Source organism: Papio anubis, chromosome 1 (assembly GCF_008728515.1).
Source record: "Papio anubis isolate 15944 chromosome 1, Panubis1.0, whole genome shotgun sequence".
In the NCBI taxonomy this organism is placed as follows: domain Eukaryota; kingdom Metazoa; phylum Chordata; class Mammalia; order Primates; family Cercopithecidae; genus Papio; species Papio anubis.
The window spans coordinates 59,790,918-59,818,156 of record NC_044976.1 but is presented as its reverse complement, the minus strand read 5'-3'; the positions used below and the strand labels follow the sequence as shown (position 1 = coordinate 59,818,156).

The window sequence follows — 27,239 nt, the reverse complement described above, 5'->3', positions numbered from 1 at the left end:
CTTCTGCCCAAATCCTGGACCTCAAACAGAGGCTGAAAAGAAATGACCTCTGCACAGTCACATGCACAGCATATACGTCTCCTAAACACATAGGGAGTGTGTGGAGGAAAGGCAGAGTAATAAGCCAAGCATTCAGAGACAAGAGGGTCAAGTGCAACTACTGGAGTTGAAAAGTGCATGAAACCTATCAGGGAACAGGAAAAAAGAACACGGCAGATCCTATTAACAATCTATCCACTATCTACTGCCCCTTCTTCCTTGGGACAATTTTGCTTAGAGAGGCAAATGTGACTGGTCCTAGGTGATGGGTCATGATTTGAGCCAATCAAGATAATCTTCTGCTGGTTTTCTCAGCATCCTTTGCAGCTAGAGATTAAAATGTGACCCAGATTTAGCCAATGAGACCTACAAAGAAATTTGCTAGCAGGGTGCAGAGGAGGAATAGCAGGGCCTTTTCCCTGATATTAGAGGAAAAATAAGGTATGATATGTCTATGCTATTTGGAGCTGCAGCAGCCGTGTTGCAGTCAGAGGCTCTAAGCATGAGGCTGAAAAGGCAGCATACTGAGGAAGGCAGAGCAGAATGTTAGGAAGGGCATGGGTTCCTGCTGGCCTCGTGCAGCACTGAAACAATGCTAACACCCATTCACTCACAGATTTCTTGTTACGTGAGAAAAATAATCCTGACTGCCTTACATCACACTTAATTGGGGTTTCTTCTATGAGGTAGATACTATTATTGCCTCCATTTCACAGATGAGGAAGCTGAATTTTAAAGGGTAAGATACACAAGACCACTGAGATAAATGGCACAGCCACGATGTCAGAACAGGTCTGTCCTACTCCTCAAATCCTGACTTTTCCTCCTGTTCCCCCAGAGAAACCTGCTGAGTACCCAGTACCTTTCCCTTAGTACCCTGGAATGTCACTGATCAGAAGCATTGTTATGGAGACCCATCTAACAGCTAGAAATGTTGATGGCATTTCTGCACTTGGCACTATGGTTTTCTAAGTTCCATGCACGGCTATCATCAACTTCTGATCTACTTCCTGTCAGTTCTCTCCACCAACTCATAGCTCCTTTCTCCAACCGTTTTCCTGACATCATTTTCTGTCCCCCTTTTCCCACAGTTCCAAGTGCTAATTGAATGGATAGCAGATTTTTGGTCTTTTCCCTTCTTCTCCCATACAATGTAAAATTTCCTGTGAAATCTCTTTTTTACCTTCCCCTTCTCTACTGCCACTGTTCTCATTTTAATACTAAAAAAAAGGAAGCAAGAAGGGAAGCAGTATTTACTGAGCACCTATTGTGTGCCAGATACTATGGTAGAGACCTTAATTATTACAATAATCATCAATCTGTTTCAACTAAGAAGATCCCCCAGATCTTTGTGGAGCAAAGGTGACAGGAAGAATAGGAATGGAGAGAAAAGGGGAACAGTATCTAGAATTAATGGCTCGAACTTTGTCCAGAAGTGAAGTTTGTGGCATGTCTACAACATGCTGCCAAATTAAAACCTGAAAGACAAAGACTCTGTTTATTGAAAAATTTATTTTAAGAGTGTCTCATAGCCTGTCAGTGAGTCAGCCGCCAAGTGTATGTGAAGAGAATGTGTCAAGAACTTACAGGTTGGTGTGGGAGCTGGGGAAGCTGGGACGATTCACTCCTGCCCACAGTAGTACGGAGGGAGGCGAAGCAGATTGCATGAGTAACTCAACTCTGCGAGGTGTTGCTTACTATTCAACACCTGCTACTGGAGCTGAGAACATACGAGAAAAAATGACCAGGCACCACCTCGATTTAGGTACCTCCTTTCCCTTTAGATTCTGGGTGGATGCATTCACTTCCTGCCGGTCCTTACCACTCTCAGAGACATCATCTCCCCTTGGGAAGGCCCTTCTCAGGCACAATTTAGCATAAGGGGAGAAACAGTGCACTTATGCTGCTGCCTGTACAAGGGAAGAATAGCCGTGCCCAATTTAAATAGGCTTTTGGGCACCTTTAAGGCTGATGCTCAATGGAGCAACCTACAGGGTTAGGATCTTGCAGTGGGTAGGGGGAGGCTTCCTAATTTGTTAGATGGTTGCTTTTGGTAAGTAGGTTCTGACCATAGAACAGCAGGTGCTGAATGGCTGATACACAAGTCCTTCCTTCATAGGACATGTGGAATCAGAAGTGGATTTGTGTCCTGGCTCTACCGACCTCTTGATATGTGGTTCTGGGAAAGTCACCTCCTTTCTTTAAACTTCAGTTTTTTTAACCTATACAGTGGGGATAACAATAATAATAGCTCTGCCTACTTCAAAGGTTAACTCTTATAATCAAATGAGAAAATACTTTGTAATCCAGAAAGTAAGAGTTTAGTTATTAACCAAACAATGAAAGCTATCATTTGTTAGGTGTTCATTAGGCATTAAACACTTTTTTTACACTAACAGAATTTAAGACTGAAAACCATAGGGTTGTGTGTGTGTATATATATACACACACATATTTATATCTCACTATTTTCACTATTTTACAGTTAAAAAAAACTAGACTAGATAAATTGAATTACTGTGAAAAAAAAAAACAAAAACCCAACAACAACAAAAATAAAACACAGAGAATGCTTCTAAGTGATGGAATAAAGCTTCAACTAAAATCTGAAAATAAAGGAGTTATCTTAGCTGCTCTGCTATCTGGTCTCTGGACAAAGGCTAGCTGTTCTCACAGATGCAGACTAATATCATTAGTAAAGGTCTTCTTCCCAGGCAGGATGAGAGAATGAATTCAGTCTTGGTTTTACAGAGACATAAGCAGGAGACTGGGGCAGATCTTCAGAAGAACCAAGTTCAGCATAGTCCCACTGGAGCCAGGCAGCACTTGGACTAACCTCAAGGCTTCTGATTCCTTGATATAAGAGTGTGAGTCAATCTTAGACTCTTTTAAAGAGAAAATGGTCAGTAACCTTTCACTACAAACAATTGGGGATGCAGGTAAGTATTTGGGAAAAACATAAGTTTTGGAGACTGGTTCAAATCTCAGCTACCTCAATTACCAAGGGACAAATGTACTCTTCTGAGACTTCAGTTTCCTCATCTGTAAAATGGAGATGTAGCACCAACTTTAGAGGGCTCTTGAGTATTGTAGCGAGTGTAGACACAGAACCTAGCATGCATGGGTGCTGCAGAATACTCGTTTGGCCAATAAGACATTGAACTTGGCTCAAAGTCAGGAGAAAATGGAATTTTATCTACCATTCCTCTCCAATCTTGGGAGTTTTCAGCTGTGTGGGCTTGGAACTGAAATGCTCAAATCCACTTCTACTTAGAAGATGAAGTAGGGTTGCAGGGTGGGGGAGAGAGAGAGAGATATATATATATAAATTTATTTATTATTCTTTAATAATTATAATTATTATTTATTATCATAATAAATAATATACATTTGTTACAATAATAAATAAATTTTAAAATATATTTTATATAATAAATATATATATAAATTATATATATATAATTTTTTTTTTTCTCTAAGGAAATCTGAGTTTCCTGCCTTTGTAACTCTCCAGCTGCTCCTTGAACTTCTGTGTGCTAACTAACCTTCTACACCCAGGCAGCTCCTGTCAGGGTGGGCAGGAGCCCGGGAATGGCTTCAGCTAACTCAAATGCAATCTCAAGTGAGCTTGGGTGGGCAAGTGAGGATGTACCACTAGGAGGGGGTGTTTCTTGGAAATGAGGGGTGAAGGGGTTACTGGTTGAGCCTTGTGCAGCAGTAAAGGAGTCTAATTTTATCTGGTCCAGAGAAGATAGAACTGAACATGTCTCTCTTATTGGGATGGGCTAAAACACGATCTACCATCTGATTGGCAAAAGTTAAAAGCAGGGAAAAGTGTACAAGAACTATATCATTAGGCCCAAGCTAGACAAGGACAAGGACAAGGACAGAAAAACTATCCAGCCTCTTCTGCTGCTTCCACTCTTTGGAAAGTTCTTATACCCAACTCTGCTGTCTTAAAGCCTCTTAGACAAATCCTTATAGTACTGGTATTACACTGCATTATTGATGTTGATGTTGTCATTACTATTATTTCTTCACATATGTTTCCTCTGCTAGACTTCGAACAACTCGGGGAGAGTTTTTATTCCCTGTACTTTGTAGGTGTTGAGGCTATATTAAGTAATTAAGTAAACACTAAATGATTGAAGAAAGGAACTTATGAAGAGTTCCACAGATGGCCTAAGCTTTGGTTTCTCAGGTAGAGCTTCAGGAATATGACACACAGAATGGCAACAGCTCAAAATGCTCTCCAAGATCTCTACCTCTCCCATTCTGGGTGCACCCCCACCAGAGGCAGACAATGGGTGTCATGACCATACTTTAGCTATGCAGGGACCTCACCAGATCAGCCGGCTTCCAACACAGTGAAGTGTGTGGCTTGTGCATACATTTGTAAATTTCATGAGGCAAAGGCAATCACACTGCTTGCAAGTCAGGCAGCTAAATGATTTATTAAGCAAAGGTTATAGCACCTGTGCCTTTTTGTCAACAAATCGGGCCCATGCCATGCCAAGTGATTCTTCTAATAGTCTGAATGGTAATTTGGTTTTAAACAGCATTTCGGATACCATGATTCTGTTGATGCAAAACAGTGATAGATTTGGGTGGTAAGGAGGAAATGCCTGTTTTTAATATTGTTTGCACTCATTTTTCATTTTAAAGAATTAGTCCTCATTGGAGTTCTGCACGTGAAGCATTTTATTTAAACCTTTTGATTAAACTAGAACCTGAATCAAAATGAGTTCTTTGCTCAGTCCTCCTGCGTGGAAATTGGTATTTCTATTTATTACCTGATGATGAAATATTAACTTTTTTTTTCTTTAAATAAATGCCTCCTCTTAATGGTTCTCATTTTCAGGGATCAGATTAAGTTATGGGATGCAACTGAAATGGCCATTGGCTTTCTGCTATTTGAAACAATGGCAGGTTCCCTATCATTACATTATATCATTCAGTGGGCGTGCAGGGCACGTTAACAGTGTCTAAAGTGAAGTAAATACTGTATACCCCAGAGACCTTTCTATAGGTTAATATCAGCTGTCACGGGACAATGTTGAAAAATAAGAGATTCAAGGTAGGACAAGCGGCCACAGTTTCTCAGTGTTGATGGTTGTTCTAAAGGCTGTAAGGAGGTAGCCACCTCTCATCTCAATGATCAGTTACGATATGGAGAAGGAGGAAGAAAAACGATATGGAGAAGGAGGAAGAAAAACGAGAGGCAAATGATGGTAGCAGAGGTAGCAGACAAGTGAGGCAAAAGAATGGGACAGATAAGGCAGGAATGTTCGAACAAAGCCGAAAGCCAGGGCGAGATATGCAATGCAACTGGAAGGCAGTTTGAAAGAAAACTAGCTCAAGGCAAGGCTAAAGAGAAGGCAATTCTGCTTCAGTCAAGGGAGGAATTCTCTGGAGAAAAAAACAGACTATAAGCGAAAGAGGAGGAAAAATGGCTTTCAATTATCCATGTTATCTTTCCCTACCAATCATTACAGATGATGAATAGATGCAATAAAAGCCAATATTCAATTTTTCCAATTTACATGGTAAGAAGGCCATAATATACTGTTAAGGGGAAGAAACAGCAGGCTACCAAACAATATATATAATATGATCTCACTTTTTGCAATATATTTGTATGCACAGAAACACTCTGGATGGATTTATATAGAAATGTTAATAGTAGGACTACAAGTGATTTTTATCCTTTTTCTCATCTGCATTTTCCACAATTAACATGTATTATGAATATAATAAAAAAAAGTCATATTTTGTAAAGTTCCTTCTGAACCATTTAGACTCAGCCAATGTATGCGGAGTACCCACTATGTGCTGGGCATGATCATTAGTGCTTTTCTGAGCAGTCAGCACATGATTACTCTGATCAACGGTCCACTTGCCCTGACTGTTTCACAGAATTTTTAACTCCTAAGAGGTGAAAAGGACTTTAGAGCTTATTTAATGATTCTGTTTTAAAAATTGTGGTGAAATACACACAATGTAACATTTACCATCTTAACCATTTTTGAGTGTACAGTTCAGTGGGATTCGGTACGTTCATGTTGTTGTGCAAACATCACCAACATCCATCTCCAGAACTCTTTTCATCTTGCAAAGCTGAAACTCTGCACCCCTTTAACACTGACTCCCCATTCTGCCCTCCCCCTAGCCCCTGGCAGCTACTTCTCGACTTTCCATTTCTATGAATTTGACTACTCTAGGTACCTCACATCCGTAGAATCATATAGTATTTATTTTGTTGTGACTGGCTTATTTCACTGAGCATAATGTCTTCAAGATTCATCCACGTTGTGGCGTGTGTCAGAATTTCCTTCCTTTTAAAGGCTGAGTAATATTCCATTCTACGTACACACCATGTTTTGTTTATCCATTCGTCTGTCAATGGACACCTGGGTTGCTTCTACCTTTTGGCTATCGTGGAGAATGCTGCTACAACCATAAGCAAAGAAATATCTCTTTGAAACTTTGCTTTCCATTTTTGGGGGTATACACTCAAGATTAGATTTGAATGCAGTCTCAGGGATAAAAGCAGGGACTCCACCAGTAGTATTCCTGAGAAGTGAGCATCAGTGTCTGTTGGAAAATCCCCAGGGAAAAGAGCTCACCAGCTCATGAGGCAGTAACACAATACAGTGGTTAGAGGGCATAGGCCTTGGTGTCAGACAGAACTGGGTACAAATTCTTGCTCCACTCCTGACTATAGTATGGCCTTGGGAAAATCAACAGTCTCCTTAGTCTCAGCTTCCACATCTATAAAGTAGAGATCTAGCCTACTAGGTGACTATAAAGATTAGGTGCATCACATACTTGATGGACTTAGTACATAGAAAATGCCCCGTAGAAGCTATATACAATCAAATAACTCTTTTTCTTAAAAAAGATCTTATGATAGTCGGAAAGCTGCCTACTTATAATGCCTGCATTGGTTCAATTTCTACCCACTTGAAAAAACAGAGACCCCATCAATTCCGTCTTCTACAGGATGATGCTTCAGGCATTTTAAGAGATTTCCACTGGAAACTGGTCTTTGGGAGCAGAAAGGCCATTTTAGTTTGCATTTGTTTATAGATTTATGTACAAGATACTGCTTCTACATTTAGAAAGCTTAAGTATCTGCTTGGGTGACGCTTCAATTCTTATTCTTCCATAGGTAGAAAGCAAAATTTTGTTTTCCCAGATAACTTTTCCTGTAATTCAATTAATATAAATGTCATGCTATATATAACAAGGGTATCAATATAGAAAAACACAAGTTTGCCTAGGAAATATGCAGACCATGTTCTAATTATATTTTTAAAAATTCTTGTCAAAAATTCCTCTTCTGAACAATGTCCTCTTGAAAGGGAACTTCTTTTTTCAGGTATATTATTATTTTTATTATCTACATTTACATATATCTAACACTTTAAGTGGTTCCAGAAAATAATCCCTCATTTAAGGAAAGAGTTAATATATATGCTTTAAAATTAAAATATTTAGAATACATAATTTTTACCTCAAGATATCTTTTTTGGGGGGGAAAATGACAACTCTATTAGCATAGTTTCTCATTAGACAATTGGGAATGACTTTCTTCAAGCCAAATGTGGCAGGTGTCATTGTGGTAAGAAAAATTTAAGCTGTTGTCCCCATGATGCCAAATATTTAACAGAAACAAAAAAAAAAAAAAAAAAAAATTCAGTTCCAGATGCCAATATTGGGCCTACATGACATCATTCATCCAGATGTGTGGAAAATCTGGATTTTTAGGAATTGAATTTTTGTGATCAGCATTACGAAAACTCAGATTCTGGGTTAAGTGAGGCATTTGTGAAGGAAAGCCACAGTGGAATATAATACATTTCGATTACACAGAGAGAAATTGAATGGAACACGGCGTACAATTTCAGGGCTGTGAATCACAGCTTATATAAAAAATACTATGTAAAATACAGACAGGACATTTCAAAGCTGCATTTTAAAGGCTCTTAATGAAGCAACTTGAGGACATTCGTGCTTTGGGAAAATGAATCATCCAATATAGAGCCACTATCTCCAGTTCTCCCCCTCTCATTGAACTTGGAAAATTACGCCAAATGTACAGAATTAAATTACGTTCTTCTGTTTTAATGCTTTATAGGTAATTATGCAACTTCAAATTCACCAGAAAAGTGTTTGAATATTTGAAGGTATGTTTAAAATAAGCAAATAACTGAAAGAATTTTATGGGAGGTACTGAATAGGAGATTTTAATCTCAGATGCCATGTGCAGGCCAGTTTAAGAAGAAACAACAGAGGTGGGAAATTCAAGAGTTAACCTTCTCTCTCCCATTTTGGCTCCCCTTCTCCTCCCAGCTGCCTTCTCTGCTGATGCTGTACTTTCTGTGACCCTGCTTCAGTGTGAGGAAGGCTTCAGATACAATGCAGTTTAACCTGTGCTGTCAACATAGCAATAAACCAAAGCCCTTTACAGAGGGAGCAAAGGGACCCAGGAAGGCAAATCTATTCCATTCATATGCACCTGGCCATAGTTTTATAAACGGAGGCGAATAGTTATAAATTAGGCATCTGGAGATTCCACACACAGGCATGTGCACAAAATTGCTCCAAGAATGTTTTCAAACACCGTGCTAAGAACCTTACAGAGAAAATACTTTCCTTAGGTTAATTATGATAAAATATGGTCATGTTCTAATTAGGAAATCAGAGAGTAGTTTATTTCAAAACGTGAATGTAATTCTATTTCATAAACCTCTGAACGCCTCTACCTATACTAACTTTGAACTTAAAAAGTCTTTTACTGTTTCTCAATATACAGCAGCCATTCCAAAACTTTTCAAAAAGATTTCTTCTCCTTGACCTGGACTAGCACAAAACACAACTGTCTATGGGCAGACAAGCGCTGGATGTCTGGGCAGTCCTCTTCTCTCAATCACCTGCTTCAGATATGACTCATACACACCCCTCACCACCCACCGCACCTTGCTCCCCCGTGGCCAGCAGTAACCACTAACAAACACGTCTTATTTCTGGACCAACACCAGCAACTTAATAGGGCTCATGCACCCTTTTCCCCTCTCTCTTTCAGAAAGCTTGCCGGGTTCCTGGGGACCCTCTAATGAATACAGAGGAGTGGCTGGTCCCTCCATGCCCAGCATGCACTCTGATGTCACTGGTTTTACTTTCAGGTTCTGTAGGGGACTGCTTCTGTCTGCTTGCATTTACAGAGCCATGAATTCCTAAGAGGGAACACACACTAGCTAACCCTGGGAAACCTTTTTTGCCATAGCTAAAACAGCTCTTCTTCTACCCACTCAATACAAGAAGCAAAAACTGCAGGCAAAGTTTTCTGTGATTTCTGAGAACACATGGAAATGTGGCTGGGATCAGGAGGAAAGGGAAGACTGGACAGGGTCTGGAAAATGCGGCCTTTTGTGCCAAAAGACAAGTTAAAATGCACCTGATGAATAATACAAGCTGCACCACATACAGAAAAGATGAGAGCGGCCCACCTGTGTCTGTTGAGGGATATTTACAAAGCTTGGATCCCGTGGTCCAACACTGACGAATCGGTTTGCGGGGGAGGTGCTGGGTGTCGAGTAGGCTGTGAAGGGAAGGGACACATGCGTTCAGGAAGCGGCACGAGATTGCACACACAAACAACACCAAAACACACAGTCTCTGAGCCGACGCAGCTGATTAACAAGGAAATGTGCAAACACTGTAGCTAGCAAAGGGGTCTGGCTAGCAAGGGCATTTTAGATAGTCAAAAAAGGGGGAAGGCGGATTGGCTTCCAAAGACCGCTGGGATATAATGATGTCAAACTGATGCTCAGACGAGCTATTTTCTCCTTCTACCATACAAATTAGAACATGCAGGACATTTGCAAAGTATACTTTCTGAGTTAAACATGAGCTCTGGGGTCAGAAAGAGATATCCTAGTCTTTAGAGCAGAGGGAGAGAGAAATTAGGTAGGAAGGGGAGGAAAGCAGTTCATTTTACAAGCTTGCTTTTCACACCGTTACACTCCTAAAAAATCATGAAATGGTCCTGTGCCTCTACAGCTAGAGATGGAAGAGGAATCTTTACAGAAGGAACTAATGGGCTCTCCAGGAAGGAGGTAGAAAACCATTTCAGAATAAGCTGTCTTTATAGGCCCAGTTGTGTCTAGAACCTTTATGATGCACAAAATATGCTTTTCATATTAACATTTGTAGTCTTCTCATCCTAGGACCTTTCTGTTCAGGCATAAACTATCAAGACCCTTTGTGAACTAAGATATCACACTGGAACCTCAGGTAACACACTTCAGTTTACTATCCTTTCTTGGTTCATGGAAGTTTTGTTGTTGGTTTTCGTATTTGTACTTAACAGCTTCTTTCTACTTTAGTGGGAAAAACATTCAGTGGCTTTGGTGTTTCACTGGCTCCTAAATCCAAAGGTACATTTTGTCTTTTGCTGTCCTGCAATTCACTTCTTTATCACCAACTCCAAGGATTTGTTCACATTCTTCCTCTGAGCTAGAATCTTTAGACAGTTACTTAAAAATTTCAAATGTCTTAACAATAATTAAAAAGGCCTAAGGTTTTTAAACTAACTCTAGACACATACCATCTAAGAAACAATCTAGGTTTTTAAGCTAACTCTAGACAAACACCATGTAAGAAACAATCAGGATATGCAACTTTTTAAAACACGGATAATTGAGGGCATGATATCAAATTCCTGCCAGATTTTTTTTTCCTTATTGACATCATCTGCTCCTCTTACTCTGGCTTTCTGTTTTACAGAAAATTGCTCATACTTCTTGTTTCTCTCATTAAACAACTCTAGGGATAAAATTTCCACCATCTGGCCCAGGCCCTGTTGGTTGTCTTTGGTAAGAGCTAAGCCACCCAAACAGATCTGCAATGGTCATGTGGATGTGGACGTAGCTATGTTAAAATGGCACTGAACAGAGGTTGAGCATGAGGGTCCTTGATGTCTCATTTAAATAAGAAACTTTTTGTGATAATAGTATTTGTTTAAGGAGGATCTATTCAGTAATGACTTTATTTAAAATGATCTAAATGTATATGTCATACTGTCTAGCAATGTGGATCTACTGATTTTGTCTCTAGCCCACGCTATGCCAGATTAATTTGAATAGATTTGAGAAATACCTCCGCCTTTAGCCATTCTGCATGTACCTCTCACTTACTGGCATGGGGGTAATTTAATTTTTTTAAAAGCTCAGTAAAATAATCTATATTAAGTGTTCCATTCACCCCATGGCTTTATTGATATGCTTTGAGAAACAGCAACATAAAGTTTATAAATTGAAAATGATAGAGTATAATTATCTGATAGTGTGTTCCCCTGCTCTTAGAGCACAAAGAGGATGTGGGAGGGATAAAGAGGCAGCTAGGAGGAGAAATAACCTGTTGAACCTGTTAGTGGTTAGGGAAAAAAGTGTTCTTTCACACATGAATAGGTAGGTAGGTTGAGAAGGAACAAAAAGGAATGAAGGGTATATTAAGGTATGAAGGCTGAGTGATTGATGACAGACGCTGAAACGTGAGTCCATGTTTGATGGCCCTAATAGAACAGTGTGCACCCGCCTGCTGCTCATCATAGACGCATAGCAGGATTTCCTATGACATTCTTACCATACTGGGGACATCCAAAACAAGCATGCTAACTGATCCCAACACAGAAGCCATTCTGGGGGTTGGGGGGGTGTAATTTTTTTGTGAAGACAGTTTCACTATAGCAAGCTTACTAAATCGGGAAAGGTATCTATATTATATCCCATCATCTATTTTTGCTTAACCTCAATTTCTCCATTTGAAAGAAGATTTAGCATACAAATACTTTAGCTATGCAAAATTTCTATGAGGCCAACAATCAGATACTTTCCCTTCTTCAGTCATGGGACAAAACTTGCAGTCTTAGTTTTACAACATCCCAGAAGCCCTTTCATACTCTCAAGGCCTACCACAGCTTCTCCAAATTTTATTCTAGTTCTTTAAAAAAGAGAACAATGGTAAGAGAGGTGCTAGTGGGTTTGCATTTATATATATATAAACTACAAAAGTCTACTAGTCTTTGAGTACCCAAGTGAAACAATGGGACAAATGGTGCCCAGGCAAATTTATTCCATAGAAAGCTAGCTTCTGGGAAAAGCACACAGGGAAAATAAAGGAAGGAAGAATGAAATTCTGACTCATCTTCTATTATTCCAGCAGGGTGGTCACCTATAACAGGATGTAGTCCCAAAAAAGATACAACATAAGTTGAATTTGATTTTCCTAGAGAAACAATTGAATAAGGGAATTACACTGTTGAATAAAACCTTAATTGAAACTTTTTGTTAAAACAATCACATTTACCATAGTGAATCAATTATACATGCACAGTTAAGAGCTTACAACATGAATATCAAGTCAAGGGGCAATAAGGTAATTCATTACATACAACTGTGTATACTATGATATATCATATTCATATCCTTCTTAATTATAATTCTTGACTTATTTACAACAGCAATAATCAAAGCTGTAGGTAGAGCTATGAAAAATCATAAAATCCAGAAAATTCTGGGGAGATTACTGTAGGACATTTTTGAGAATTCTGGAGGGGAGATTCAGAAGTGCTTGATGACTTATTGATAAAGTCAACAGGGAAATCAACTTGGCTACATAATCTCATTATAAGAGTCCTCATGGCAAACATGACTATTAAAAATCAAATAATTGATTATTTGGCTGCTTCTGAAACAGAAAGTGTTTGCTTTTTGTTTTAGCAGCCATTTTACCTATATTAGCGATAGTGCTATGAACCATTTTCCTAACATTGAAGAATGTTCCTATAAGAAGCTTCTGGCAAGCTCTCATTTACACTAATCTGACCATATTTTGTCTCTCTCTCTCTAATGTATTTCTTCACATTATCCAAGAGTCTTAGTTTGGCCAGCACTACAGCAGTAAGTTTCAAAATTCCAAACCAGAATTTGATCCCATATCCAGAAAATTTGCGTTCTTTCTGTGTTACCCTCTTAGGGTAGGCATTGCTAATTCTCTAATCCTTCACTTAGACAATACCGGTCCTGCCTTCCTAAGATCAGTTGGGGAATGGCTCAAGAACAGTTCTCTCTTTATGAACAATAGTTTGACAGGGCCTCTGAGGATGCTAGGAATTATCTCTAGGGGCATTGTGGGGTACATGGACACGAGGGAGTGGGGTGGAGAGGGTTAGTAGGGGGAATCACCCATCAGTGGTGCTTTTTTTTTTTTAATAGTGATGGGGGTCTCCCCATGCTTCTCAGGCTTGTCTCAAACTCTTGAGCTCAGGCAATCCTCCCGCCCTGGCCTCCCAAGGTGCTGGGACCAAGCACTGCTCTTTATCATGGCAGATGTCCCTGAGAGGACCGAACCGCCTCTACGTCCTCAGAAATGAATGTGGCTCACTGACTGCTAGCCAAACAAATTCCAGTTTTTGTTGCTTTCCTTTTTTCTTTTCCCAAATGGGAAGGTATAAGGGATATATCCGCGAAAAGGAACCATGGCATTTCCAGATGAATTAGTTTGGAGTCTGTAATAGCCTTCACTCAACAATTACACCTGAACATGGTGTTGAGAACGTGGTCAAACTGATTTGAGTGGAGATGCTTTTGTCTTGTCTTTGGAAAAAATATGACTGAAGAAGAAGATATTAAGATACTAAAATATTTATGCCGATGTCAGTTGATATTTCTTTATTATTTTTGAGATGGAGTCTGGTTCTGTCGCCCAGGCTAGAGTGCAGTGGCATGAACATGGCTTACTGAAGCCTTGACCTCCTGAGCTCAAATGATTCTTGTACTTCAACTTCCTGAGTAGCTGGGACTACAGGCATGTGCCATCATGCCCTTTTAATTTTTAAAATTATTTGTGGAGATAAGGTCTCCCTATGTTGCCCAGGCTGGTCTCAAACTCCTGGGCTCAAGTGATCCTCCCACCTTGGCCTCCCAAAGTGCTGGGATTACAGGCATGAGCCACTACACTCAGCCAGTTGATGTTTCTTTAAGATAAAAATAATATTAATAAAATTCCCCAAAACTGATAAACTAGAAAATGTGAGTTCATATTGGTTGGTTTTGAAAGCAGGCAGTTAGTTTCAAGGTTTAGTTCAAATTTAGCAATCACTAAAATACATGTAATCACAGAAAGGCAGAAAAGGGAGAAAATTTAGCCAGATTTCTTCTGTGTAAAGGGTAAACCTGAAAGGAGAGCTGCTCTTTGAACAAACAGCCCTCCATATACCCACAGGGTGCCCAGAAGGAGGCTAAGTGGCTGGTTTCACCTGGGGCTGACCTACTTGAGTGACAGCCAGCTCCTCTGGCCGCAGCTAGGAGGAAAATGTGAGGAACCTTGGCAGAAAATATACGGCAGGGTGAGCTTTGAGGTTCTGAATTTACTTCCAGATGCAGGAAGCGATGAGGTACCCTAAACCCTGGCAGCCTGGTCTATAAACCGACATGAAGTTTGAAGAAAAATTGGTCTGTTTTATCAAAGACTCCAAATATACGGAAGTAGCAAACATTCACCCCCTCTTCATTCCCTTAAACTCGATCCACCAAGTCTAGCTTCCGCAGTGCATCATAGAGACATTTTAATAGATTCATTTTTTTCCTCTCTCTCCAAGAGATATTTCAACACTTGCTACGTGCCAGGCTCTGTACTGAGCACTATGGAGGCTGCAAAGGCGAGTGAGACACACTGTTATCCCTAACATGTTAGAGCCTAATGGGGAGAGATAAGTACAGAAGATGGAAACATGAGTGCCTAAAAGTAATATAAATAAAACTCTGCAGGGTGTAAAGGACAGAAAAGTGACACTGGCAGGAGGAACAGGACAAGCTTTACAGGGGAGATGGAGAGGGCTTCTGGGATGGGCTGTGAAAGATGTGTTGGTTGACAGGTTCCAGTGGACTGAGGCCACCAAGGGCACAGCACAATTGGAGGAACAGAGGCAGGGAATGGAGCTAGCAATTGCAGAGGGAAAGGAGAAAACAGGGAACTTGCAAATTACATTTTGCCATACAGCAAGGAAAGGTAGCATTTCAATGATCAGGGACCTGAATGTTTCAAATGATGGGGAAGAAGCCTGTTGAATTTATTTTTAGAGGAGGAAATAATTTACAAAATAAACAGACACCAAATTTCAATTCTAATCACTGTTAAGGCAACTAGACATTCCTCCACTCTAAACCTTTCTCTGCTCATCTCAAATATCAAGATGCACCTTCATGTGTTCCCTCATTTTCAGAAACTCAGACATATTCATGTGTGGGAGCCTCCCTCTAAAGCTAGTCGAAAATTCAATTTCATTCAAAATAGTCTTACTATATGATTCTACTACCTGCTCAAAATTTGCCAGTTATTAGACAAAAGTAATCAAAACAAGTTCAGGAATATAGACTTAAACAGAATCCTGGGTATTCAAATTGCAGTTTTATTAAATGTTTATCAGTGACTCCTGGCAGTAAAGGAAATGTGCCTAAGAAGCATTCAGTTGCAAACTGAAACAGGGAGGTGGCTAAATACCTCATTGAAATAATTTCCCAAATCTTTTAACTGCACTGTCACGCTATTAAAAAAAAAAAGGCCCTGTGAGAAAACTTTCGTGTCTAAAAAAAATGCAGAAACTGTTAGAAAATAGATTGGCTAATTTCTACATGAAACCATTACAACTGAACTCACTTAAAAATCAGACCAGCACTATTTTTTACAAGGTCACAAAAGAAATGCTGGAAAATATCGGAATGTTTCTCCTTCAAAGAAATCAATTGGTATTGACAAGTTTACAAGGCCTGGGCTAGTATTATTAATATCATTATATAGCTAGAGAAACAGCCTTTTAAAAATCTACAGGCCTTACGTACACATGATCCAATATTCAGAGGTTTCAAAATCCCCACAAGATGGGATGGATGTTGTTTTTATCCAGATGTTTAGCATCTAGAGGACAACTACGCCGAATTTCTATTATTTTGATCACATCTGTACAGCTACCTCATCCTATTATTCCTGCAAATCTTTTGTCTTTACAAACAAGTTACCAACAGCAACAACAAAAACTCACAACCCTCAGGGCACAGAATGAAAGCCTCCTTATCGCTAGTCAATTATTACAGAACAACATGCCCACAAGCTTCCTTCCTGAAAAGCTAATGAATTCTAACTTTAATATATTAGCATTGCTTAACGTGTATGATAACTATTTGCATGGCATGTCTAAGGTGCCAAGAACTCACAAAAATCATGAAAAGAAATAGTCTGGCCAGATGGCTTTGCTCGGTGGGTATTTCTGTTTGTATTAAGGATCCTAAGGGCAGTAGGAGGTCAAGCTATCTCAGAATTTGGGGTAAAAAGTATAGAAAAGGAGGTGCAAGACAATTCATGCTATAATGTGCACACAGAGAGGAGACCAGAGAGACCTTTCAACTGGAGATGATTTGACCTTATGTGACCAAAATCTGTGCAAGAAGAAGGCACTTTACAATGAGCGCAATGAGTGTTTCCTGTAGCCAATCTTTTTTTTTTTTTTTTCCAGAGACAGGGTCTTATTCTGTCACCCAGGCTGGAGTACGGTGCAGTGGTGTTATTATAGCTCACTGCAGCCTCAAATTCCTGGGGGCTCCAGTGATCTTCCCACCTCAGCTTTTCCAGTAGTTAGGACTACAAGCACGTGCCATGGTGCCCAGCTAATTTTTTTACTTTTATTTTTTGCAGAGGTAGCGGTCTCGCTATGTTGCTCAGGCTGGTTTGGAACTCCTGGTTTCAAGCAATCTTCCTGTGATGGCCTCCCAAAGTGCTGGGATTACAGGGGCAAGCAACTGCACCTGGCCCACAGTCTGTCTGTTTGAACTGCCTGTAACATTCTTTCTCATAATAGTTTTTAAAGGTTAAGAATACAACTTTGTTTCAGTTCATTTAAATTTATTTCTGATGGCGAATCCAAATTCTATGACTGTCATTTATTTTTATGTGTATGCTGTGTGTTGCTCAATTGAAAGAAAATATTTATTGATCAGAAGCAACCATGTATATGGGTAGGGACAGGGGAAAGTTATATTAAATAGCCACAGGGAATAAACCCTGGATTTGGCTGGGGTTTGCTAAAAAAAGAAACTTTGATCAATATATTGGATTGCTCCCTCTTGAAAGACTTCTGCAGCCTCTCAAAAGGCAGTGCAACTCTGGAAATCTACTTCGGGAATTTATCCTCCACAAATACTAACAATACAGATAAAGGTTTATGCTACAAGATGTTCATTACATCACTACTTATAAGAGCAACAAATTGGAACCAACTTATAAGTTAATGCTTCATCCATACATTGGAATATTTTGCAGTCATTAATAGTATCTTAAAATAATAGTTAATGACATTGTAATGTGTTTATAAGATGAAATAAGAATCATTTACAAAACTGTATAATACACACATACACACATATATCATGATCAATTATGATTAAAATATGCACAGAAAATGACTGGAAAATATGCACAGAGGGTGATTATCTTTGAAGTCTGGGATTATGGATGATTTTTTTTTCTTTTTTGAAATGGGTCTTGCTCTGTTGCCCAGGCCAGAGTGCAGTGGCTTTAACATGGCTCACTGCAGCCTTGACCTGCTGGGCTCAAGTGATCCTCCTCCTGCCTTGGCCTCCCGAGTAGCTGGGACCACAGATGTGTGCCACACGCCTGGAAAATTTTATTTTTTGTAGAGGCACTGTCTCATTATATTGCCCAGGCTGGTCTTGAACTCCTGGGCTCAAGTGATCTTCCTGTCTCAGCTTCCCAACGTGCTGGGATTACAGATGTGTGCCATCGTACCCAGCCAGATTATGGATGATTTTTAAATAACTTCTAGTAATTTTTAATCTTAAACACAAATGGAACCTAAAAATCTCAAATAATACTTTTTTTTGGAGACAGTGCAACACAGTCAATAGAAAATAAATTTTAAAAACCAGCAAATCCTGGATTGAATTCATTAGATCTCTTACTAGAAATGTGATCTTGGCAAGTCTGAACCTCTCTGAACTTCTCTATATAGAGTCCAGTATAATGGACATTATTTACTCCAATCTCCCAGCCCTTCAACTAAGGCTTTACCCCTCTGTGATGTCCAACAGGTCACTCTCTTCACAGGAACAGTCCAAAGGGTGATCCCTATGGAGAGGCTTTGCAAATAGGATGGGAAATCCCTAGAATTCCAATTTTAATATAATTAATACGAGTAAAGAAAAACACTAAAATCATTTCATCAGGGACTACTGATTCTAATATCTGATAAGGGACATTATATCCCCAACACATCTGCCTTCCAACAACTAAAAATGGTAACACCCAAACTTCTCAAGGGTTAACGTTATGATCATACTCGTATGCAATCTGAAAACACACAAATTGGCACAACCTTTCTGAAAGCAATGCAGTAATGTGTATCAAGAGGAATGTTCATACTGTTTGTATTAGCAATTCCAATTCTAGAACTATATCCTAAAAAAATTGTTAGAGTTGGGGACAAAAATATGTCTAAGGATATGCTGCAGCATACTTCATAGGTTGGAAGAAAAGTTAATGTTCTATAGTGGAAATATAGGTAAAAATTATTTAAAATCCCATTTCTTAACTTTTTTTTGAGTAAGAAAGGCATAAAATTTGAATTAATGGCATACTAAATATTATATTCAGTATGGTCGCAATCATCTTATATGTGTATAAACACACACACACACACACACACAAAAGATAAGGAAACAAGACAAAAATGTTAATAGTTGATAATGGGAGAATATAATTTTCTTTTTTATGCTTTTCTGTATTTTGCAAATTTCTTAAAATGCCATATATTATCTTCATAAATAGAGACTTAAACTCATCTGTCATCTGAAACAATAAAAAACTAAGGTGAACACAAGAGTTGACTGGGTTATGACAACCCAAATGAATGGAATCGTCCAAAGTTCTGTTCTTTTTCCTATTCTTTTTTTGCAATGCTTATCTCTTAATCTTTTTCCTGCTTTGGTTTCCGTTTTTTCATCTATTTCAACGTACCCAGGATGGTGTTATTCTTGATGCAATGTAAAACATTTTTAATGGGGCGTTTTATGATTTTCAAGGGAAAGCTGCATGATATGACATCTCTAAACATAACACGTGTCCTGGTAGAGTAGAAAATACTGGGCTTTGGAGTCCAACAGACTGGGATCTGAACTTTTGCTCAGTTTCATCTTCTTTAAAAGAGCTAACAATTCCAGTGGTGCAGATTTATAATAACAAATGCAACTAAGGTAATGCATATGAAAATACCTATCAAAATGCTTGATTTTTAATAATTCTCTTTCTTTCCATTTAAAAAATTCAAACACTAAAATATTAGACTACACAAAATTAAAATGCTCTAAAAAGCATTTATAACAAATTATGTTATAAGATAGTACAAGTACATTTATATTTAATGGGTTCGTAAGGCAGAACCTGTAACCAACTAATAGCTACTGTGAATGAAAATGCTCACCTTACACTGAACCCCATGCGCTCTGTGAGGGGGAAAAGAGTATTATTCATTACTAGAAAAATCACACATTTTTGGAATCACTCCAAAAGTTCAGGTTAGTACAGCTAAAAGCTAGATGTATAAAAATTGCCAAGGATTTTATGAACTCCCCCATGTGTGAGTATGTGGTTTTGATCACTGTCATCATTTTAGTATAAACAAGATTATTATTAGATCACTAGACAAATATTTTTAAGAATAAAGAAATCATAATATTTGATATAAAAGGAGGATTGAAAACTTAGCAATATCTTTCTCACTGGATAAGGCACCAAAAAGTTGTCCGCCAACAACCTTGTCCCTTTCCCTGGAGTAAACCACTATTAGTTTCTATCCTTCCACATACAATCCAATTTGTACATGCATCCCCTCTCCGATGCAGCATTCCATACACATTTCTTAGCACTCTCCTTTGCTGAATTAATATAACAATATAACTCAACGATTAGTCCATGAATTCACGGAGATAGACCTATCGTTTTATTTTTAAAGGGTTCCTAGGGTACACTACTCACTTGGTGGGTGTTTCAGTTATTACCAGTCTCTTATTGTAATCAATGTTGCAATCAATACTTTATGTACAGTTTTGTTCGTATGTCCAAACCAAGTATGCACAGCTTACAAGTAAAATTTATATATGTACTAATATAGGGACAAAATTTAAACATTAATGTTTTTGTGTTATAAAGTTTATTACACACATTTAAATTTTATATATATATAAAACTAAAATGTCCTCTGAAGAGGTTGAACCAATTTACAGTCCTTTAACAGCATAAGAGAATGTCTGTTTTCCACATACTTACCAATATTGTGTTAAGACATCTTTTGATCTGTTAATATAATAGATGAAAATATCATTCAAGTTTTAATCAGTATTGCTCTCATGCTACATGAATGAGATGTCTTTTAAATGTTTTCCTTTTCTCTCTGTTTATATCCTTTCCTCATCTTTCTATTGGATTGTTGGTCTTTCTCTTACTCACTTTTAAAAATAATTTATATGTTAGATAATTTAGCCCCGTCACGTATGTTTACACTTTTTCTTCTATCTTTTGTCTTTTGACTTTACTCATGGTGTTTTTTCCATGCATAAATTTTGGATACTTTCCTTTCATGGCTGCTGGTTTTTGGGCATTATTTAGAAAGCCCTTCTTTACTCCAACATTATAAAAATTTATCCTGTATTTTCTTGTGCTATTTTATGGCTTAACATCATATTTTTGGTTCCAGCTGAAATTTATCTTGATGCAAGAAATATTTTTTCCAGACTCTCCCAATATACTTGACTGACTAACCCTTTTTGCTCCTCTAATATAAAATGCCACTGTTACCATAGATTAAAATACTGTACGTATTTGGGTCTCTTTCATAATCTCTCAATTTTTGAAACATGATGGGATAGCAGCAGCACTGATAGGGGAATTAAAATCAATGTGGAAATCGAGCAAAGTAAAATAAGCTCCCTGGCACTAAGTGACATCAGACATTAAACTAAGAGTAGGTGAGAACAATGAGAGAGTTTGGGTATTGTTCTGTATCCTGTCTGTGGTGTTGGTTACAAGAATGTTATTAACATTCACAGAGCTGCACATTAAAGAGTGAATTTTATTGAATGTAAAATTTTAAAATTAAGAAAAAGAACAGTAACATAGTCCAGGCATCACTAATGAAAAAAAAAAGTTCCGTGAATGGAAGTCACTAACTCCTTTTTCTCATTCCTTCTTAAAATCTACTGCTGCTTCTCTGACAGAGGAAACACAGTCCTTATGTCTCCCCTCAAACTTTCTGCTCTCTTCCTTTACCTGCTAATAAGACGCACTCTCTGGAACAGAAACCAATTCGTACTGAAGTACAAACAACTACTAACATCTTCCTCTATATTTCTGTCATTGGGTTTTCACTGGGAAAAAAAAAAAAAAAAAAAAAAAAGGAGCTTTGGGCTGAAGCAAAGATCCTCATGTTACAGCCAAGCCTATGAGCTCTAGGTTGAAGGTGAATTGGATGGAAATCATGACTCTGGCACCCTGGTTAAGTGACCTTGAGAAAGTTACCTTATCTCTCCATGCTTTGTCTTTCTCAATCTGGGTAACAAGAGAATTTATTTCATAGGATTATTCTGAGGATGAAGTGAGATAATACATATATAAAAACATTTTGTAAAGTGGGCCGGGCACAGTGGCTAACACCTGTAATCCCAGCACTTTGGGAGGCTGAGGAAGGTGGACTGCTTGAAGCCAGGAGTTTGAGACTAGCCTGGCCAACATGACGAAACCCTGTCTTTACTAAAAATACAAAGATTAGCTGGGTGTGGTGGTGGGCACCTGTCATCCCAGATACTCAGGAGGCTGAGGCATGAGAATCACTTGAACCAGAAAGATGGAGGTTGCAGTGAGCTGAGATTGCACCACTGCACTCCAGCCTGGGTGACAGAGACTCTGTTGCAGAAAAACAAACAAACAAACAAACAAACAAACAAACAATTTGTAAAGTGCCTGACACATCCGTAAAAGCAAAATACTTGGGCTGGGTGCAGTAGCTCATTCCTGTAATCCCAGCACTTTGGGAGGCTGAGGTGGGAGGATCATAAGGTCAGGAGTTCGAGACCAGCCTGGCCAATATGGTGAAACTCTGTCTCTACTAAAAAATATATAAATTAGACAGGTATGGTGGCGGGCACCTGTAGTCCCATCTACTCGGGAGGCTGAGGCAGGAGAATCGCTTGAATCCGCGAGGTAGAGGTTACAGTGAGTTGAGACAGTGCCACTGCACTCCAGCCTGGGTGACAAAGTGAGACTCCGTCTCAATAAAAAAAAAAAAAAAAGGCAAAATACTTTGTTGTTATTAATTTCAGACAGTAGCAGACAGCTGTGGTTCCCCCAGAACCAGAAATCTAGTCACATTGTTTGTAATTTGTTCTGTGACAGTATGAGGTAGTAGAAAGAGCAGGAGTCCCTACCAAACTAACCTGGGAATGTAACCTCCATCTTCCAATCTCAGTTTCTTTGCCTATGAAATCCTGACCTCATAGGAGGGTTGAGAAGATGGGATGAGATAATATATATGTAAAAAGAGCTTTGCTAACCAAAAAGCATTCAACACATGTTAATTATTATATGAGAAATTTTAAATCCCAGTCACAGATTATTGTTATGTTCTTGGCTAATGAATTCATATCCATTTGTATAATAAATATATACAAGATTCATCAAAGATATAAAAATAAATAATAAAGGTAACTTATTATATGCTTCTATTTTAATAGAATTCTAGTTGAAAAAAATCCAAAGTTCATAGTGAAGAAAGCATGGAGAAACATGTTGATAGGTCTTTTATGCATTTTTAAATTGAGTTTTTGTGTTCCTAATTAATTAAAAAAAGAAAATATGCATGTTTTATCTTCCATCATAATTCAAAAGTGTTTCTTCTCTTTCTATTATATTTCTAGATTATGATGCCAATCTTCATTTTTTTCTGGAAAAGTTCATTTTTATAGTATGTTGATTCCAATCTACAATATAAAAATTGGAACTTAAAAGTACAATTAACAGAAAGAATTGTATATTTTGAATTACCACAGCACAAACAGACCCAGACATAATGAAAGACTTCCTCCATGCCTGAGCTGTTCTCAGGACTCTTAGTCTATTCATTAATTGTATTACATGTTCAAAAAGGAGTCCCTTCTCAATTTAATGAGATGATGCACACAGAAAAACCCAGTCACCTGCAAACAGCTGCAATAGGCAGCAGGTTATTATGACTAGTCCAGCAATAAGATGTCTAATAGGCATCTCAAACATAATTTGGTCAAACCGAACTTCTGATCTCCACCCTTCACCCAGAGATGCCCCTCCTGTGGTCTTCCCAATCTCAGCTGCTGGCAACTCTATCCCAGTTGCTCAGGTCATAAACCTAGGCATCATCACCAATTCTTCTCAACCCATATCTAATGTGTCAGTAAGTCTTGTCAGCTCTACCTTTCAAATATACCCGGAACCCACTTACTTCTCATCACCCCTATTGCTCCTACGTTGGTGCGGGTCATTAGCAACTCTTGCCTGGATGATTGCAATAGTGCCCCTCCCCATCAACCCTGCCTGTTTTAGTTTTCTCCATTGTACTTACTGGTCCTTAACTCACTAATTTACTTATACTTTAATTATTGTTTATCCCCTTCCACTAAAATGTAAGCTCCACCAGGGCAGGGGATTTTTGCCTGTTTTGTTCACTTTTATATCCCTTGTACCTAGAATACTGGCTGGCATGTAGAAGATGCTCATTTTATTTATTGGAAAAACCCAGTTTTTTAACTCCCTGTTTTAATTCTTTAATTCTTGCTCCTGGCAATCTATTTTCAACAAAACCTTCGGGATGTATCTATTAAAATCTAGGTGGTATTACCTCTCTGCCCCATCTCACTCAGGGTAAATGCTGAAGTCCTTACAAGAGCCTGTAAGAACTGGTGTGATTTACATCCCCGAGGCCCCAAATGCATCCTCACTGCACTCTGACCTCACCCCCTGCTTTCATTCCCTGATCTCACCACATTGGTCTGCCTTTCTACCGGCTGGTCCTTCTGCTTGGAAACCTCTCCTCCTACAGCATCCTGGCTCATGCTCTCATCTTTGTCCAGGCTTTGTTCAAATTTGCCCTTCTCAAATAGCCCTCCTCTGATCACCCTGCTTAGAGCTGCATCCCTCCTCTCTCGGCTTGATTTCCCTATGTAGCACTTACATATAACTGTCTTATATCCTACCTACCTTTCATACTCACTGTTTCGTTCACTGTCTTTCTTCCCTCTCTAGAATCAAAGTTCCATAAGGCCAGGGATTCCCTGCTGAACCCTACCACCTAGAAGAATGCTTGGCACATAGCTGATGCTCAATAAACATTTATTGAATAAATAAAAGAAGTGGTCTTTTTTCAGTAGGTATCAAAACCCACACAGGTCGTTAATCTGTGGGAATGGAGCACGTTGGTTGTGAAATGCTCTTACAAAGGTCATGTTTCCATTTGTCATAGTATCCTAAAGAGACCTGGCATAGTCTATCAATCTTTCTCCAAACAAATCAACAGTATAAAAATTCTTCTTGCCCCACTCCCATTTCCCTGTTTCTTAGGGCACTTGTAAGGATTATTCCCATTAAAATGTATTTATTTCATAGGAATTTTTTTCCCCTAGATCTGCCTTCCCCCTGTTTTTCTGGCCACAGCTGCAAAGTTTAGTATTAGTGCCAGAGGCAACTGATTAGTGAAAAAATACATACTCTGCTCCAGGCTGTCATCCATTTGTATTTCATTATAAGAGGATATTAAAAATGATGCCTTGGACTTTTAACTGTCTACAGCACAGCACATCTGTTACCCCATTTGTTCTGATAATCTGACTACGAGAGTGAGTAGAGCAGTTAGTGTTATTTTCATTAACACATAAGGGAGTTGAGACCTAGAAAAGTTGATAATACAGAAGGCACTTGGCATGTTTTCCTACTTTTATTTTTATTATATATATATTTTTTGAAACAGGGTCTCACTCTGTCACCCAGGCTTGAGTGCAGTGGCGTGATCTTGGTTCACTGCAGCCTCGACCTCCCGGGCTCAAGCAATTTTCCTGCCTCAGCCTCCCAAGTAGCTGAAACTACAGGTGCACGCCACCACGCCCAACTAATTTTTGTATTTTTTGTAGAGATGGGGTTTCACCATGTTGTCCAGGCTGGTCTCGAACGCCTGAGCTCCAGCAATCTGCCCCTCCTAGGCTTCCCAAAGTGTTGGGTCTGCAGGCATGAGCCACCAAGCCCGGTCCCTATATTTACTTTTAGAATTGTATTGTATGGCAAGTCATCTCAAACTCCTAAATAGGAAAGGCTGTCTTACGTCACACAGTATACATTTTTGAGAACAGCCTCCACTTCAGACATCAAACTGTTGGGATGCTGAGCACATGTACTGAATACCCTGTCATGATGTTCCTTCTTGCTAAAGTTGAGCTCTGATAAACTGACAAGATAAACAGAATCCGCTCAACCTGTGTTTTTAATTTCTAAGAAAGTACCTGATTTCTGAAACTATAGTTTTGCCCTACATTTTTATCTAGTGGTAATCCAATTTTAGGCCACCAAGCTGGTTTCAGAAGAAAAATTCTATATTCTCTTAAGATACCAGGATGTTATCCCTACTAAACAGCTTAGAAGTCAACTCCTCTAAAATATGTTTACCTGGAGGCCCACACTGGACCAAACTCCCTCCCATGTCTTCTTGTGGCACCTATACACAACTTTATGCCAGTGTCATCCTGTATAAACTGCCTGTTTACGTGTCCCTCAACAGATGCCATTTCTTGAGAGTAGGGATCCATCATCTCTGAATCCCATGCGCTAATACAGCCGTGATGCATCATAGGTGCCTGATAGGTGCAGGCTGAATAAATAAATGAAAAAAAGCAGTCGTCAAAGATGAATGCTAAGGGAGGGGGAAGCTACTTCACTCCTGATATTTATTCCCTTCCATCTACTCTTGTCTTCTCTCCACCCTCTCACCTATTACTCTCTAGGTTGTAGAGCTTCGAAGGAAAAACTGGACATGACTAGTCCCCACCACCCCACCCTGTCTCTTCCTCTTCGGGGACAGGTGCTGGTGGGAAGCACACTGCCACCCACACCTTCATGCCATCAGCTTTATTATCACATGTAAGAAGGGCTGCTGTGGTCTAGCCCTGCCAGTGACCAGGTAGCTATGATGGTGTAATTGGGGGTTCAGTGTTAGGAAGTGCCCTGGCCACAGTTCTAAACTAAATTCTCTCACAATAAAGGTGATATTTTGTCTTCTGATTTTTAAAAAGTATTTTATTTATCAATTGGTTTAGAAATCAGGGCATGGGAGAGGACTCTTTAAATTGAGGGCCCTTAAATCCCCTCCAAATAAGGATGAGTGAGATTGAAGATTTTTAATTTGAAAGGCTTCTCCTACGCTATAAATTACAGCTCTCCCAGCCTAACACCATCTTGTTAAGAAAGCAGAAAATGGTAAGCAATAGTATGCTGTGAAACTACATATTACTATGAATTCATCATACCCTAGAAAAGCCTTTAGCTGAACAAGGGCTAAAATGAATGATGATAAAAACCTTTCTGTGTCATCAGTAGAACATTTTGTTTTGTCTATATTTCTAGAATCCCATGATTCAAAAAGTATCAAATCTGTATCAAGCTCTGGGACTCTTTCTGCTGATATTCTCTCACCCCCACCCTACCCCAAATCTTAAGTGCTGCTCTAACATGCAACCGTATGAGTTGGATCTGCCAAGACTCCCTCTGCCCTTCTCCCCTTAGTGCTGACCAGATGCCTGAGGCTGGGCACAAGAGAATGATAGGTATTATCTTATACATAGTGCTTGGTTCAATCCATGGAGTGGAGTCCAGAACTATGGACCCAAAGACATCAACTCAATTTAGGGGTTGAGTAGCTTCTCCAAGTCCTACAGCCTTCCACTATGTAAGAGTTTAGGCAGATAATAAAATACTTCAATGATCAGAACTGATCTCATACAAATATCTACTGCCAGGTAGATATTATCATCTACATTTTACAGAAGAGAAAATTGATT

The 27,239-nt window shown here is 39.0% G+C and overlaps 1 protein-coding gene across 5 annotated transcripts in view; it reads right to left on the bottom strand.

Moving 5' to 3' along the window:
• NFIA (nuclear factor I A) overlaps nucleotides 1-27,239 on the bottom strand; it is a 384,448-nt gene that overhangs the window by 27,063 nt on the left and 330,146 nt on the right. For 4 of the 5 annotated variants that reach the window (XM_017961996.3, XM_017962000.3, XM_017961995.3 and 1 more), the window contains one exon: nucleotides 9,552-9,643. The exons of the other annotated variant lie outside the window; for it this stretch is intronic. In XM_017961996.3, coding sequence (XP_017817485.1) covers nucleotides 9,552-9,643 — 92 coding nt within the window. The remainder of the gene's footprint in view (nucleotides 1-9,551; nucleotides 9,644-27,239) is intronic. 5 annotated transcript variants of the gene reach the window in all.